At 43.5% G+C, this 18,031-nt stretch overlaps 1 protein-coding gene across 28 annotated transcripts in view; it reads left to right on the forward strand.

The window, feature by feature from the left end:
* The window catches only part of ABI2 (abl interactor 2), a 178,507-nt gene that overhangs the window by 59,076 nt on the left and 101,400 nt on the right, over positions 1–18,031 (forward strand). For all 28 annotated transcript variants that reach the window (XM_075317655.1, XM_075317656.1, XM_075317653.1 and 25 more), the window contains exon 2: positions 3,035–3,202. In XM_075317655.1, coding sequence (XP_075173770.1) covers positions 3,035–3,202 — 168 coding nt within the window. The remainder of the gene's footprint in view (positions 1–3,034; positions 3,203–18,031) is intronic.

Below are 18,031 nucleotides of genomic sequence, written 5' to 3' on the forward strand. Positions count from 1 at the left end.
CTATATACAGTGTGAACCTCCACATAGCCCCTCTATATATAGTGTGAGCCCTCATGTAGCCCTTCTATATACAGTTTGAGCTCACACATAGCCCATCTGTATACAGTGTGAGCCCACAGTTGGCGTCCTATATTCAGTGTGAGCACCCACATAGCCTCATGTATACATTGAGGCTCACATAGCCTCATATAGTATGATGCCCCATATAGCCTCCTAAATACAGCATGAGCCCCATAATATAGCCTCCTAAATACAGCATGAGCCCCATAATATAGCCTCCTAAATACAGCTTAAGCACCACATAGCCTCCTGAATACAGCATGAGCCCCACATAGCCTCCTGAATACAGCATGAGCCCCACATAGCCTCCTAAATACAGCATGAGCCCCCACATAGCCTCCTAAATACAGCATGAGCCCCCACATAGCCTCCTAAATACAGCATGAGCCCCCACATAGCCTCCTAAATACAGCATGAGCCCCCACATAGCCTCCTAAATACAGCATGAGCCCCCACATAGCCTCCTAAATACAGCATGAGCCCCCACATAGCCTCCTAAATACAGCATGAGCCCCCACATAGCCTCCTAAATACAGCATGAGCCCCCACATAGCCTCCTAAATACAGCATGAGCCCCCACATAGCCTCCTAAATACAGCATGAGCCCCCACATAGCCTCCTAAATACAGCATGAGCCCCCACATAGCCTCCTAAATACAGCATGAGCCCCCACATAGCCTCCTAAATACAGCATGAGCCCCCACATAGCCTCCTAAATACAGCATGAGCCCCCACATAGCCTCCTAAATACAGCATGAGCCCCCACATAGCCTCCTAAATACAGCATGAGCCCCCACATAGCCTCCTAAATACAGCATGAGCCCCCACATAGCCTCCTAAATACAGCATGAGCCCCCACATAGCCTCCTAAATACAGCATGAGCCCCCACATAGCCTCCTAAATACAGCATGAGCCCCATAATAGCCTCCTAAATACAGCATGAGCCCCATAATAGCCTCCTAAATACAGCATGAGCCCCATAATATAGCCTAAATACAGCATGAGCCCCACATAGCCTCCTAAATACAGCATGAGCCCCACATAGCCTCCTAAATACAGCATGAGCCCACACATAGCCTCCTAAATACAGCATGAGCCCCATAATATAGCCTCCTAAATACAGCATTAGCCCCCCATAGCCTCCTAAATACAGCTTAAGCACCACATAGCCTCCTAAATACAGCATGAGCCCCACATAGCCTCCTAAATACAGCATGAGCCCCCACATAGCCTCCTAAATACAGCATGAGCCCCCACATAGCCTCCTAAATACAGCATGAGCCCCCACATAGCCTCCTAAATACAGCATGAGCCCCCACATAGCCTCCTAAATACAGCATGAGCCCCCACATAGCCTCCTAAATACAGCATGAGCCCCATAATATAGCCTCCTAAATACAGCATTAGCCCCACATAGCCTCCTAAATACATTAGCCCCACATAGCCTTCTAAATACAGCATGAGCCCCATAATATAGCCTAAATACAGCATGAGCCCCATAATATAGCCTCCTAAATACAGCATGAGCCCCATAATATAGCCTCCTAAATACAGCATGAGCCCCACATAGCCTCCTAAATACAGCATGAGCCCCACATAGCCTCCTAAATACAGCACGAGCACCATAATATAGCCTCCTAAATACAGCATTAGCCCCACATTGCCTCCTAGATACATTATGAGCACCTCTTAGCCACATATATAAAGCTTGAACCCCAACATGGCCTCCTATATACTTTGAGCCCCATATTACCTCATACATGAGCCCCTCTTAGCTTCCTATGTAATGCATTAGCCTCCACATAGCCTCCTATATTGTTTGATCCTCACATAGCCTCCTATATATATTTCTGAGCCCCCACATAGCCTGCTACAAACATACAAACATCCGATACACATGAAAAAAATAAAACCCTGCGTACTCACCCTGCTCCAATTCCAGCTGGCGGTCTGCTCCAGCCTCTGTGCACTGACGCTCCGCACATCACACACGCGATGTGACATTGTGCCTGCTGTGCTTCACGCTGATTGGTGGAAGACAGAGCCAGTGGCACCGTTCTCCACCAATCTGTTCAGTGCTGTCTGCATCCTGAGTATGCAAATAGCTCTTGTCATCAGAAAGCAAGCGGCGATGGCAAGGGAGGGCATGGTGCAGCCTGCAATCCACTGCTTTCAGCCCTTTGCCCAGTCCTGCTCTAAATTAACAATATGCTGCTAACAGTAGTGTTGCAGGTTTTTGTTCATGTTGGCCTATGGGCTAAATAACTTTCCTATTATATGGGTTGTCTCAAGATGAATGGTCATGAGCCCCCGGCTTCCTGCTTTGATGAGGGCAGTTCTCTTCTGAAGATTGACAGTTCGGCTTAGTTGAATGATCTCACCTCTGGTGTGGGCTATGTGCTTACTACCTGGTAGTAGAGGCAGCTCTGCCTCTGCAACATGGGAGAAACACAGCAGGACTGAACCTCCCTGCATCCAGAAGATTAAGGGCAATCCCTTAAATTATTATTATTGTTGGCCACGTTTTGTGTTGTCAGCAGCGCACTGCTCGCTGACCTCTCAGCTTCCTATTTGTCACTCCTGAAGATTGACAGGATCAGTGGATGTTGGCACTGCTGGTCTGAACTGTGCTCTGTCCTGTGCTGCTAGCAGAGGTAGCTTTGTCTCTGCAGGATTGAAGGTGTGCTGGTCGGATCCAGCTATCCAGGCCAGCCTCAGAGCAGCTCATGGGCATATAGAGGCTGTACGTTCAGATTGGGAGATCGAGGTCAAATCATGAATTGTATACAGGCCGTGAAATACACCAATCTGAAGCTTGCATTATATGGCTTCTTAGGATGATTTAAAAGTTTAAAGATGGAATGAATGAATGTGACTGAATATAATGTATAATGAATGTGACTGAATATAATTGAGGCCTGTGCAACAGATTCATGCGGAAATTAACTTTTGTATTGTTTGTACTTTATTTAGTCTGCAGATAAGCAAAGAGCTCTAGAAGAAACCAAAGCCTATACAACACAGTCCTTAGCTAGTGTGGCTTATCTCATCAACACCTTAGCCAACAATGTCCTTCAGATGCTGGATATTCAGGCTTCTCAGCTCAGGAGGATGGAGTCCTCGATCAATCATATATCACAGGTGAGATCTTGGCTGAATCTTCTTTCTAGAAATTATTTGATTATCCTTTACTTAGTCATGATGAGACTTAATGCTCCAGCAACATTTTATCTTCTATTTTTTTTATTTTTTTTCCCCGCAAATTCTCAGGGAAGTCCATGTTACTGTTCGTGTTTGGCCACCTGGATAAGAATAAAAAAAAAGTTAAAAGGAAGCAAAATGGAGATTATAGCAGGAGAATTATACTTACCATTCTCCACGTGGCTGTCACACCACTTCCAGGTCTGCTCATTAGCTCTCATGCATATTCACGATTTCCCCCGCCCATCCTCTGTGACAGCGTCTGATTGGTTGCAGTCAGACTGTGATTGGTTGGGGAGTGTATAAATAAATAATTGGATAAAGATGGTTAGAGTGCTCCTTACTTTGATTGCCAGCCCAGATAAAGCAGATGGCTACAGACTGCAGCTTACAGTTGTGTACGTTATCTTGGCTATGTATCAAAATGCGAAGTACCCCATGCAGCTTTAGTTTTAATTAATTAATTAAATATATATATATATATATATATATATATATATATATATATATAATTATAATATAATATAATTTTTTTAAAAAAAATAAATGAATGTCGTGCGGTCCCCCCAAATTTTGATACCCAGCCAAGATAAAACGGACAGCTGGGGGATGGTATTCTCAGGTGGGGAGGCCCATGGTTATTAGGCCTCACTGGCCTAAAAATTGCAGTCACTCCAGAATTGTCACATCCATTAGATGCCACAATTCCGGCACTTTAGCCAGCTCATCCCAATTGCCCTGGTAAAGCAGCAGCCTGGGTAATATAAGAGGTTAATGACAGTTGTGATTTGTCAAAAAATACCAACTGTCATCCAAGCCTTTGAGACCCCTCCCGCCATTACTAACCCTGTAAGTAAAAAGAAATAAACACAAAACATGCAGAAAAATCCTTTTTATTTAAAATAAATACTTTCTCCAATTTATTAACCCTCAAAACACCCCTAACAAGTCTGAAATAATCCACACGAGACCCCACAATGATCCTGGCTCTGCTGCATCCTGAGGTCGCAGGGTTTGGTTTCATTCGTAAAACGTTACCGCTTACTCCACCATCAGGGGACACACTGACGGAGCCGCTGAGAGCGGTGACGTCACTGAGTTCACCTGAGGTTGCCGCTGTACTCCAGCTGTGGCTTGAGGTGAACCTAAGGTGAACTCATTAAACTCAGTAAACTCACCTCAGGTGAAGTCATTGAACTCCATGGCGGATTGCAAGATTAGGTAATTGTGTGCACATTGAGTATTTAGGTACAGGCATTTCTGCACCAAATCTGCAACTTCTGGCAAGAAATGTATCAAAATGCATGCATGCGAGCTAATGAGCGGACCCGGAAATGTGACAGTCGCGCATAAGCTCGGTAAGTATAATTCATCTGCTTTACAGCTCCCCCCTAGCTCTACTAGCACAATTTTACAGCACACAAGTTCAGGTCTCCATAGACTTGTATGAGTTTCGGCATTTGGCTTTAAGTCCGGTCCTGAACTGGGCGCTTTTTTTTTTTTTTTAATTATTAGTAGTAGGTTGTCCGGACCTGCCAAACCCGTACGTCTGTGAGTTCACCAACTCTAATCGGGAGCAGTAAGGATAATCCTTGTCAGTGTGGGTACACTCTCATAACGGCCACGCGCTGCTGTGTTATCCTATGTGCAGCACGCAGTCGATAAACACAAGTGCTTGAGATGGAATGAGAGTGGGTACACACTGACGTACGGTTAAGCCCCTTGTATGAAGGGTTAAATAGTTCAGTTTCAGATCTGAGGATGACAGACTCCCATTAAACTGAGTTTCTCTGAACTAACATTCGATATCTTATAATACACACATTTTTCATTATTGTTTGCTTACACCAAACATGGCAAAATTATCCTTGACTGCGTTTTGTTTTTTTGTTTTTTTTCTATTTTTTTTTTTTTTTTATGCTGGGTCTTGCAGTTTCTCTAAAACCTTTTATGTACTTAATTTTGTCCTTGTATAGAGTATACATGAAAAGCTAAAGTAACACCTTATTTATGCATCATTGTAAATAGCGTACATTTTTAAATGTAAAGAGCGACGACAGAACCGCTGATTTTTTGTAATTGGATAGCAATCCTACTGTGAAATTGGATGAGATTCACCCATTCAGGTCTAGGGGTGCAAGAACAAAATCAGATGTGACAGTATTGCAGCGGATTATTTTGGATACATTACAATTCTGTAGCATATGAATCTGTAAATGATTATTAGATGCTGGGTAAAGAAAAAAGGATTGCGTATGGATGACAAGTGAGAAGAAAAAATTGGCCCACTTTTCTGCATGAAAATTGGACTGATTAATACATTCTTGTGAACCTAGCCTTAGAGGAATCCAGTGTTGAAATTGTGTGCTAATGCCTTGCGAGTGCAGAGGGGCTGGACATTGCACATGTTATTCCGAACCCACCCTCTCTTCAACTTACAGGTCACTCTGGTTTAGTGACCTGCCTTCATTTACCCCCATCCCCCCCCCCCCCCCCCCAAGCAAAACTGCAAAACTATTGCCTGCAGGGTAAGGTCAGGTTTTGCCTCTTGTTATACATACCAACCTCTCACCAAAGCAAAAGAGGAACTAGAAAAGTGCTGCTAAGGGTTCATTCACACATCTGATCTCAGACGGCAATGCATGGACTGGCCACAGGACTCCCAACCAGAGAATGACCGCTTCAGATATTTCTGTGAGGTTGTGGCATTGTGTCATTTTCACACTGTCAGCCTTGTCACCTTTCTATGCCATCTTAATGTCCCCATAACATAGACTTTGAGGATCCCCAATAGACACAAAATAGCTGTGAACATGTTCAAGTTGTTGTCTTCATCCATCCCCTCCTGCATTCTGGCGATTTTTTTTATTTTTTTTCCCCAAAAATAAATATGAGCAGGATTACATAGATGTTTCCACGGTTGTCCCTATCGATAGAATTTGTAGACTCTTTGGAGGGCTTGAGTAGGTGACACGCGTCCCTCATCAGTTGCCAATGGTGGATCTCGAAGAAGCCCACACTCCAGTTTGACTGCTTTCTGATATAGTCTGTCACCACTTTGTGCTGCTTGTACAGATGCTATAACATATGTGGCACTTATTGTTGTTAAATTGGACTTGTAAAACAGTTGCAGAACCTTTAAACTTTTTTTGCACTGAGGCACAATCAATTTTTGGTTTTTGGCTGTTTGACTGCTTGCTTTTTGTATGGGCTGTAGTTTTTAACCACTGCACCGCCCAGCCTATTTTCACTTTCACAACCAGGCCATATTTTACAATTCTGACCAGTGTCACTTTTAGCTAATAACTCTGGAATGCTTCAACGGATCCAAGTGATTCTGAGTAGAGATGAGCGAACCTGAGGTTCAGGTTTCAAACTGAACACTAAATTTAAAAATTAAGGCCTCGGTTCGGGGTTCTGATGCTTTTCGTGCAAACAAATGCAGGCTCAGGTGTTCTGTCCCCACTTAAAGGCGATGGAAGGTGCGTAGTTGTGAGAGGTTGTGAGAATCTTACCTTCGTTTTTCCTATAGGTGGGGCAGACAGGACCAGAGCGCTCCAGAGTGAAACATGCACATGCTGAGATGAAACAATGGTGGTTTATTTTCTCCAAAGGTTAGGACATGCAGAGTGCAGTAATCCAAGTACTTGGCATTGTAATTTTCCAGTGATGCTTGCCTCAGAAGCTACTACGTGGTCAGAAGACTTTGCTCCTAGTAGCTCCAATCCAATAAGGGATGTTGTTCTCACAAACTCTGGTTTGGAATGAACATACCAGGATGTGATGCAAGAGGGTCATCAGACACTCCCATGGGCTGGACAAAAGAAACAGAGGAGCCGAAAGGTCTGACCAGTAGATGGCAGCAGAGACAAGCATGAAAAACATTAAATAACAGTGTTAACTAAAACAAATAGAAACAGCAGACAACTTGTCTGAAATTCACTTTGGGGATTTCACTATTGAGTCCTTAATACAACCTGAAAGGAAAGGCATGTTAAATGCAAAAACAAGCTCAATTGAGTCCAAAACAAGAAGGATGTCTCAAAGTTCAGGTCCGGTAGCGTTCATCCTGTAGGGACGCTCTCTATGGGCAAAAGCAGAACAAGTTCGTGGATTGGCCTTGCAAAGGTCTTCGTCTCACCTTTCCTGATGACCTTTAGCTCCACCTTCCAAACATTGCCGTCCTGGCTAGGCAGTATCCTAGTAATCAGTCCCATAGGCCAGTCAGTCCTTTCTGTGGTCTGATCTTTCAGGAGGACTAGGTCTCCTTCTTTGAGGTTCGACTTGGGATGTCGCCACTTCTTTCTTCCTTGGAGAATGGTGAGGTATTCCTTCCTCCATTGGTTCTAGAAGTAGTCAGCCAAATATTGAACCCGTTTCCAGTGTTTTTGATAAGTGTTCGCGTGGGTGAACTCTCCGCTGGGCATTACCGCGTTGTCAGTTTTTTGGGTAATAAGAATAGTAGGAGTCAATATGGTTGGTGTTTCTGGATCCATGGTCACCAGCACAAGGGGTCTTGAATTGATAATGGCTGAGACTTCAGCTAAAAGAGTGACTAGAGTCTCATGTGTGAGTCTTGAGGAATTGACAATCCCGATCATCCTCTCCCAGGAGCGTCCCATGTGAGAACTGTGAGGGGGATTGAAGATCCAGGTGCAACCTTTCTCTGCCAGCTGATCTTGGATAGGTTTGGTGTCGATGTTCAGTTCTCTACATGCGCCGACGAAGTTGCTTCCACGGTCAGACCTCAGCTGTTTCACTGGTCCTCTGATGGCAAGGAACCTTCTCAAGGCGTTGATTAGGCTGGAGGTATCCATGGACTCGAACACCTCAATGTGAACGGCTCGAACACTCATGCAGGTGAATAACACAGCCCACCGCTTACTGTTTGCTTGGCCTCCGTGAGTTCTGCGTGTGGACACCATCCATGGTTCGAAAACGTCTAGGTCCACGTAGGTGAAAGGTGGCTCTGTAGAAAGTCTGTCTGTAGGCAAGTCAGCCATTTGCTGGTACAGTTGTTTTCCTCTCGCTTTACGACAGTGCACACAATCGTGTAGTATTTGTGCTACACGTCTCTTCATTCCAGTAATTCAGAGGCCTGCAGGCCGTAAAGCACCTTCTGTAATTTGCCTGCCTTGGTGTTCAATCTTTTCATGGTGGTGTCGGATCAGCAAGACTGTAACATGGTGTTTGTTGGGAATGATGAGAGGATTTTGTTCTGCAACTCCAAGATGAGCCTGATTTAAACGACCACCAACTCTCAGTAAGCCGAAACTGTCGATGACTGGGTTTAAATTGGCGAGAGGACTTCTTAATGGAATCTGCTGTTTGTTGTATAAACACTTCCATTCTATGGCGAATTCACTCTGTTGGAGGTGGTGTATTATGAGGGACTCGCTATAGGAGATGTCCTCAGCAGAAAGGGGTTTGTGGCAGACATGCCAGCGATGAGAGTCTTTGTTTTTAAGGTCCGTATGATAGCATCTGGCGATGTGCGCTAACCTAGCGACAGTCCTGACGAGCCTCATCCAGCTGGAGAAACGTTCAAAACGTTGGCAATCGAGGTTGGAAGTTTTTTCTGCACTGGTGGCCAGGGTATTGACTTCAGCTCATGCATCTGGATCGTTGTCTGGATCTAGGATGCTGAAGGCTTCCTGGACACCTTCTTCTGACTGTCTCAGCAGGAACTCTGGACCTGTAAGCTAAGAAGAGTTAGCAAAGGAACTTATAGACATAGGTCTGGTTGCGTGATCTGCTGGATTCAGTTCAGTTGGTACAGGTTCTGCTAGGTTGTTGCAGACTTCCTTGTCCATAAAGGCGACGCTGTGTTCTCTCATTTCAGGCTTGCTGTTCATGGAACGTTGAAGAGAGTTACACCTAGTCTGAGCTTGATCTCGGTTGTTTGGGAGTCTTCCCCTGGTAGATCGGGAGGGTAATGGAGAGTGGTTGGTTTTGTCTTTAGAAAACCTCCTGTCCATTATTCCGATGAATTCTCTGTCCTCTACTGACAAGGCTACTTTATCGTCGTCCTTGGTTGTGTGAAAGACTGATCTTCCCAAGTTGTCGATATGCAGAGAAGAAGCGATGTCAGGTAGCTGTATTGTGTCTGGAGACTTCTCTTTCACTCCATAGTGATGAGGACATGGCTTTAGGCAGGTTGTGCGCCCATCTCCATGCACGTAAGTCTTGAAGGAATCAATTCCTGATCGGTCAACGCACACATTTCCTATGTCTACCCATCCCAAGTCCAGTCTCTGGGCGTATGGTGCATAGTCAGGCCCATTACACTGCTGTCGCACCTTGTGTACCCTTAGATTGTCTCTGCCGAGCAGGAGTAGAATCTCTGCGTTATTGTCCAGAGGTGGGATAACACTAGCGAGGTGTCTCAGGTGTGGTTGATGAAATGCAGCTTCTGGGGTAGGAATTTCATTCCTGTGGCTGGGTATTTGGTCACATTCAATGAGCGTTGGTAGAGGTATTTCAGTCTTCCCATTGATAGGAGAAGCAATGAATCCCTGGGCTCTTCTGCCGCTAGTCTCTATGCGACCCGAGCAGGTGTTCAAGGTGTAGGGTTCTGATGGTCCATTAATTCCGAAGGCTTCAAAGAATTTGGTTGCTGCTAGGGACCGGTTGCATTGGTCGTCTATGATGGCATACACCTTCATTGCCTTTTCTGGATGTCACTCGGGATAAACCTTGATGAGGCATATTCGGGCACAACATTGCTGTGTTTGGCCCTGTCCACCTACCTCTGAGCATGAGCAGGAGACGGCTGTGGTGGTGTCAGTCTGATTCTTGGACTCCCCGTCATGACTTGGAGTGGGAGTGGTGGTGACTGCAGCCGGTGTGTCTCTAGCTAGCTGGGTTGGGTGCATGGCTGAAACGTGTTTTTCACTATGACACTCCTCACACTTGACGATGGATTTAGAGTCCTTGACCATGTGCTCAAGTGATGCGCAGCATTTGAAACAGATCCCAAGCTCTGTGAGGACTTTCTTGCGCTCCTGTAGGGTTTTGGATCGAAACCCTCTGCACTTATTCAGTGAATGCGTTTTTTATGGATGGGATATTCTTGATTGAAAGACTTATCTCGTGATGAGATGGTGTTCTGTTTATCTGTGCGTGCTGCAGGTGATGGTAGCTTAGTCTTCCTAACACTCAGTGTTCTTAATGTCTCTGCGTTTGTGTATGGCACCTTCATACCTTGATGATGATGTTGCAGCTGCCGAAGTGTTGAACTCTAGGAAGTCGAGGCTGGGGTCGTTCCTCATCTGGGCCTGCTCGTCGATGAACTTGCAGAACTGAATAAATGGGGGAAAGGTGACGTCATGCATTCTTTTGTACCTTGAGACTGACGTTGCCCATTTCTCCTGCAGACTGTATGGCAGCTTCACCACGATTGGGTTCATTCCATGGGCTGTATCCAGGTAGCACAGCCCAGACAGACGAGGATCTCTTTTGGCGAGCTCCAGCTCCATGAGCAGATCACTTAGGTCTTGAAGCTTGTGGACTTCTTTAAGGTTGATCTTTTGGGATGTCCTGCAGTCTCTTGAATAGGGCTTTCTCTATTGCTTCTGCGCTGCCAAAGGTGCGTTCCAGTCTCTGCCATGCAGCAGCGAGACCTGCTTCTGCTTGTCCCACATAGACGGTTCTGAGGCTCTTGATACGGTTTGTAGAGCCTGGGCCCAACCACTTGATCAGGAGGTCGAGCTCCTGTTCTGCAGTGAAGTTGAGATTGGCGATGGCTGCCTTGAAAGTTGCTTTCCAGGCCCTGTAGCTCTCTGCACGATCATCAAATTTCGTGAGACTAGTGTTGATTAGCTCTCTGCTCACCATGAACCTGGCAAACTCAGACATATCTGATTTCTCACCACTTGTTGCCACGACGACTCGTGATGCCCCTGGGGCGTATGGGCTGCCTGGCGTGAATGGATGAGATGTTCCCGGGTAAAATGACGTTGCTGCAGGGTTGAGCTGTGGTTTAGCCTCTGTAGATTCTGATGACCGCTGCTTGAGCTGTGGAAGTGGGTCAGGAAACACTTGGTTGCCATCTTGCCGTGGTGACTGTGTTTGAGAGGGCACCTCTTGGTGACTGTTATTAATTTGCTCGGGTGATTTAGTTGGCACTGGCACTGGTAGAGGTAAGTTGGAGGTTTCGGTGTTGTCGGCTTGGACGGTACTGCAAACCGTGGGCGCTACAGCTAACTGATTCAGTGTTGGGGGAGACCTCCCGGTTTCTCAGGGTCACGGAGGTGAATTTCAAATCAGAACTGCGCAGATGTATATGAATCAGGAAAATGACCACACAGAGAAACGTGTCTCTATTTGGGAGAAGTGGATGCCTTCTGCCAGTGTATTCAAAAGCATATCATTTTATACAGCTTTTTGGACAGTCCTGTAAAACAACATTCCTTTAAGGCATTCAGGTGTGTCTGGGAAGAGAGGAAAGTCTATTCAAGAATATTGCTTAATCATGAGTCTAACCGGTTTTCCAAGACTGGAAGAAGACATTGAAGAATGTCACTTTACTTATTTATGTGACTGCAAACTCATTACTTAGCCCTAAGCATAGTTGGTTTACGTTTACAATCCTTGCAACATTTCATTCAGGTATATGTAAAAAGCAATACATAAAACATAGAAAATACAGATTAATCTTATTATAATATAATATCATACTGGACAAACGATTCATAGCCTAGGCCTTCACAGTCCCCCCTTAATAAGATTATCTGTCTACTTACTCCGTGAGGGCTACCCAGAGACTACAGTGTCTTATAGATATGGTATATAGGTGCGTGCTATCACGCTCTTTCCTAGCATCTTCACCTCAGTTCCCACAGAGGGGATCCGGGCCCCATGGTGCCCTTCTATAACAACCTGCTAAGTTTGACTTTGGGTTGTTGAGCTTTGATGGTAACCATTGTGTCAGATTTGGAGGGGGCTACTGGTGTATGTAATACTGAAGAGAAGGTTGCCATGGCTATAGCCTCGTTTGTCCCCTTATTACAAATCTTCTTACAGCAAGGCAAAATACAGTAAACAATAATTATAGCAAAAACCAACACTAGAAGTGTTATAATCCCTATATGAATTAGTATCCCTTTCAGAGAGGTCATCCAACTAAACCAGTCACCCCAAGGATTGGTTACCCCTGAATTTTCTTTCAATTCTTTAGATAGGGAATTTAATTGTTTCAGGGCCTGGGTAACCTTACCATTTGGGCCTGTTTCATCTGGGACATAAGTACAACAGGCCTCTCCTATCATTGCACAGACACCTCCTTTTTCTGCTAATAGCATATCCAGAGCCATCCGGTTCTGGTTGGCCAGCAGAGTAGTCTGACCCAACTGAGTAGCTAACCCAGTTAAGGAGTTCCTGAAGTAATTAACAAATCTCTGTTGATTATAATAGAGATAATTGATCCATGCAACATTTTTATTCACAGTAATAATGGGAAGTAAGGACTTAAATCCTGCTGCTACTTCCTCTCTGGCCTTATTCTCATCTGGGACCCCCCTTGGGTCTCCAATTACATCAATATATACATGGGGGTCTTCCAATAGGTCATTGTTTGACAGTTCTACGGGGCCTGGTTCTACCTTGGTTACTTGTTCTTATCTGCTCAAGGGTAACTCCATGATTTACAGGGCTTATTAGGATCGGCATTAACACTTTCATTAGGGCACATTATCCTGACCAAGGAAGTTTGAGTCTAGATCTTATCTTGAGGTTAGCACATAACCAAAAAAACATTTGCTACACGTTGTCTGTGGTCTTTTCCAGATGTTAAATGAGAAGGAGGATACTTGGTTGGTGCTAGTCCTGTCCAGGGCCGACTCGTGAACCTTGGTGATCTGCTCTTGATAAAGATCCAAAGCGTGATGAGGCTTCATGTGAACAGTTTGTGGCGTTGACTCAAAGAAGCCTTCTGAGATAATGGGTGGAATGGCAGCCGCTCTCTGCTTCAGTTGTTTTAGGTCCATTGGTTTCTGAGGCGAAGATCTTAACTCGCGTGTCACTGCCAGTGCTCAGCAGACTAGGCCGGGGAGACATCAGCCTGGTGGGATGGGCTCTCCCAAAACTTTTCCCAGGATTAGAGGGTTAACAGCTGGCATTTTGTATTAAGGCAAATCAACGAATATATTTATATATGTGTTAGAAGAAAACAAAAGCATTCATAAATATGTATATTAGGCTACATCGACTAAACTACGTATAGGGGTCTGTGAAATGGCTGAATTAAGTATTTCAGGTTACTCAATTCTTATGGTGCCAGTCCCCCCTAAAGACTTATTTCTGCCATTTCCGAATACTAAGGGTACTGTGTTTCCTTAGGAAGAGAGGGAAAGAGATCGTTTGGGAAAACCTGCCTGACTGAACGTTGAGGCATGGGCGGAGAGGGGAAAGGGTTTTCTTCACCGGTTTGAGACTAAAGACTCCTAGACGAGTCCTCACCCTTTGTAGTTGGACTTTCCCATGTCTCAAGGTTCTCTAAGTCCTCTCTTCTACGTATTTTGGCAATGATGGTCTGACACTGTACAGGTCTTTTAAAAAGGATAAATACAAGCAAGACGCTCAGTGTAGCTTCGGTGGGCCGACCCTTCTGCAATGCGACGTGTGAATCCATGTTGCCCTGCCGTCGTGCTTATTGACATGTCTGTGGCTGGATGGCTCATTCTCGCTTGTCCTTTTAGGATCAATCAGTCCCCTGACTGAAGACCACGTGCTCCTGACACTGATTTAAAATCTGGAATTGGAGAATACACCTGTTTATCACACTATTTAGTCAATCATATCAAAAAATTGTACATGCCTGAGATAAACCAAAAAATATCTTACAAATAGACCTGTTTATCACGAAAAGAAGTTTCCACCTTTCTATAAAAATATACACTTTCTTTACTTCTGTAAACCCATTTTTTACATACCACCTCCATCATATGCTTTTCAGCAATAACGTCGCTTTCTGCACTGGAATGCCTCTGACCAAACCTGGAAAGAAATTTACACAACACGCACAAACTCACATAAACCTACTCATGGTAGATGTATATGACTAATCTGCAATCACCGGAGCAGTAGAGCGGATGAGGGGAGTGTTTCTACGAGGTCTTTTTAGTTTCTCTACTTTGTATTAAGCACAGGTCTTACAAGACTTGGTGTGTCTGGCCACCTGGGTACTGAGCACTGGTGCCGCCCATATCTTGTCCACCACCACACTTATAATGATCTTTGTCACATGTGTTCATGGGTTACCTGGGCCATTATTGAGTAAAGCACTCATGGCAGAGAAAGCTTACCGCCCTTTATCCACAGACCTTCCTCAGTCAGCTGGCTCCCTGCGTCTCACACTCCGTTCCTTGCTGAATCACTTGTTTCTGTAGGGATTTAAAAACACAAGTAGTGACCAATGTCACGGACGTGACAGGAGCCACCAAGGTACTGGTCTGCATTGGTAAAGGACTCTCAACTCTAGGCCCATTCACTGCTTCTTTGCTGTCTGCACCTGTGCGAGAGCCTCCACCTGGGCTCATATGCACTCTACGGTCTTTATAGGGTTTTCACGTCACACTAGAAAAGATCTGCTGCCTATAGCCACATTTGACTATCTTACCCCTTTCCGCTCTACGAACCACAGCAATCGCAAATCTTCATCTCGTTCTCCTATTCTGATGGGAGAGGAGTGGTTTGATTTTATTACCTCATGTTGTGTAACCTCAGCATATCCAGTGCAAAATCAACCAGCATCTTGGTATCTGGATCCATCTACGAAAAAACTTAAAATCTGCATTAGCAATGGGCTCATCTGAGACATGTTCAAAATCTGACAATTCTTGTTACAGCAGAGCAATCATGAGATATATGTCTGTCTGCTGTATCCTCCATTACAGATAAAAATATAAAGAAAACTTAATAGAAAAACTCAATTGATTAACAAATTAAAAACTTAAAAATAGGTCTTTCCCCCCTTTTTGAATCCATTATCCAAAGCATAATTAGATTCAAAAAGTGTGTGTCACCGGAGCTCTACATTTAGGCACAAAAGTCACATTGTATAGATCATACCTAACCGGGAACACCATAAATATGTTATGTGTAGCCTTATAATGGAAAACGATTTCAATGACTTTTCAACCTTTGCTTGAAACACAGAAATCTGCATTTCAATCTTTCTATAAAAAGAAAACAGATTATTCAATACATTATATATCAAACACAGAATGCCATAAATCATCCACCGTAAACCAAATTAGTATAATTATTAATAAATTAGATTATTAATAAAGATTATAATAATTAACTAATTGTACACAGCCTGACCTCTATGCTCCAATATCTGCCAATAAATCTAAACATGTCCACAATTCAACTTATTCTGTTTAGATAAAATCAGTAAAATAAAACACTATTGTCAATTACTTTTTCCAATATAATTTACAATGCATTGCTAAGGTAGAGAAAAGTCTCCTTTTTTTATAGCAAACAATAGGACTACCCCCCCCTGTAAGTTGAAACTATAGTTGTTTGACCCACAAACTGGAAATATCTGTATTTTGGGTCCACACCCTGAAGCCAAAAGCAAACAGGGCTTGTCTTCCCCTTGTTGGGTTAAAAATCTATCTACTCCTTTATTTATTTCTTTTTAACAAAAAAAAAACAAAACATGCAACTCTCAAAATTCACCCATCCCATCCACAACTGGAATACATCCTTTTTCATTTTTTCTTCTTATCTTCCATCATATCTGTTTCAAAGGTACGTTTATTTAAGTTTTTTTTTTTTCCTCTTAGTTTATTGCTTACTAATTAATAAGGCTATGTGCCCACGCTGCGGATTTCGTGCGGATTTTGCCGCGGATTTCCTGAAAATCTGCAGCAGCGGCACTTCCAAGCCATTTCAATGGCATTTAGGAAATGCTGTGTCCATGCTGCGGATTTTTCCGCGGCGGATTTGCCGCGAAAGTCGCGGATTTTCATGCAGAAAAATCCGCAGGTACATTCTACCGTGGACACATAGCCTAAGGCATTCCCCCTATGACTGTGCTTACTCAATCCAACCTACACACTGGATATATCTTAAATGTCTTCCACTGCCATCTCCAGCACAACCATTCATTCATTCATTCATTCATTCATTCATTCGTTCATATTAAATCTTTCAGTATTATAAACTTTTACTAACAGCTTTAATTTAATATTTTCAATATAGCAATGGATGTTAACATTTTGATCCCTGAGGCTCACATTGCAAATACTCATTAAATCCAATTTCCTACTAACCTGACACTCTCTTTATGACTGACCCAAGTCCCAAATATTACTTTATATATATTTAACCATGATCTTAGTCTAATTATAGATAAAACACCTTTTTTTCTGTCTGAGTATGTAGTAGTCCACCCAATCTGTTGTTTAAACATTTACACATTACATGGTCTTCTTCACACATCCCCCTCTCACTGCTTTTGTAATAACCATGCCTCGACCACCATGTGCTTCATCCACCATTTTTAGATCTGACCTAAAATAGCACATGGTTTATCATAGTATTGCGGCCTAGAGTCTCCACATCCACAACAAAGTTCACTATCATCCGGATTTTTCCAGTGACAGCTAGAACAGGCCCATACCACACCATCGCCATTTTTTTTTTTGGTCGCTCACAAGGTACATTTTTATTATATACATAACTCAAAATTCTGTCTTTTCCCTTTCCCCTTCTACCCAATTCTCTCTATATAGACACTATATAGACTTTTAGAAACCCTTCCCCATGCATTGTTTTTCAAAACACCTTTTTTTTTTTTTTTTTTTTTTTTTTTTTTTAGTGTACTAATCTAGCAAAGTTCTCTGCAACAATATACATTGCTGGGGAATTTTGAGACCTTACAATAGATAACACAGTTTGTATATACTGTACACTAATATCCATGAAAGAAAGGAAAATCAAAATATTAATGAAATACTGGCAGTTTGTATCTCAAGAAATCTAATTCTCCATAATACACGTCTCTGTTGGATCTATTTTTTCTAAATGGATATAATACCTTCCAACATTATTGGGGTAAGTCTTTATGAATTTTTAGATTAGCTAACACGGTCTAAAAATATGTATTTACCTGCCCCTATTCTATTTTAAGATATAATGCTGCCACTCTTTTACAACACCAATTGTTCAAAATTTTCACTTATTTGTACAATAAGGGGTCGACACTTCAGGGACTCAAAGTAACAAATTTTGTACTTGTAAACTCTCTATTCTCACCAGGCTATCCAACATATTCCTCTGATTCTTCCTGAATCGTCTGACCACCTTGTAAAACCATTTGCTGGGCAACTTCCCCCAGCATGATGTAAATTTGAATTAGCTGGGTTAACATACACCCCTGTCTCCTGCACCTTCTTCTTCTATTTCAACCTATCCTTCTGACTGCAACATCTGCGCTACACTTTACCAAACACCTGTGCATCTTCCCACAATCCTTTCTTTCAACTTCACTTTCTTTCCCTTCAGCGCCGCATTCCATGTGACGGCTATAGCCATCCGCTCCTAGGCAAACCTAACACCTTAGAAATCTCTGAGGCATGGCGCACAACTTTCTTTTCCTCTCTGTCTGTCACTAGTTCTATAACATTCTGCAAACCTTCTCAACTTTCTTTTTCTCCACCTAAGCATTGTTGCTGTCTTGACGGCAGTTGGATTACACTAATTCAAGACTATATGGTGCACGCTACAGTCCGGCCGGCACTGGGGCGTTCCACCCTT

This window comes from Anomaloglossus baeobatrachus, chromosome 7 (assembly GCF_048569485.1).
Source record: "Anomaloglossus baeobatrachus isolate aAnoBae1 chromosome 7, aAnoBae1.hap1, whole genome shotgun sequence".
Classification (NCBI taxonomy): Eukaryota; Metazoa; Chordata; class Amphibia; order Anura; family Aromobatidae; genus Anomaloglossus; species Anomaloglossus baeobatrachus.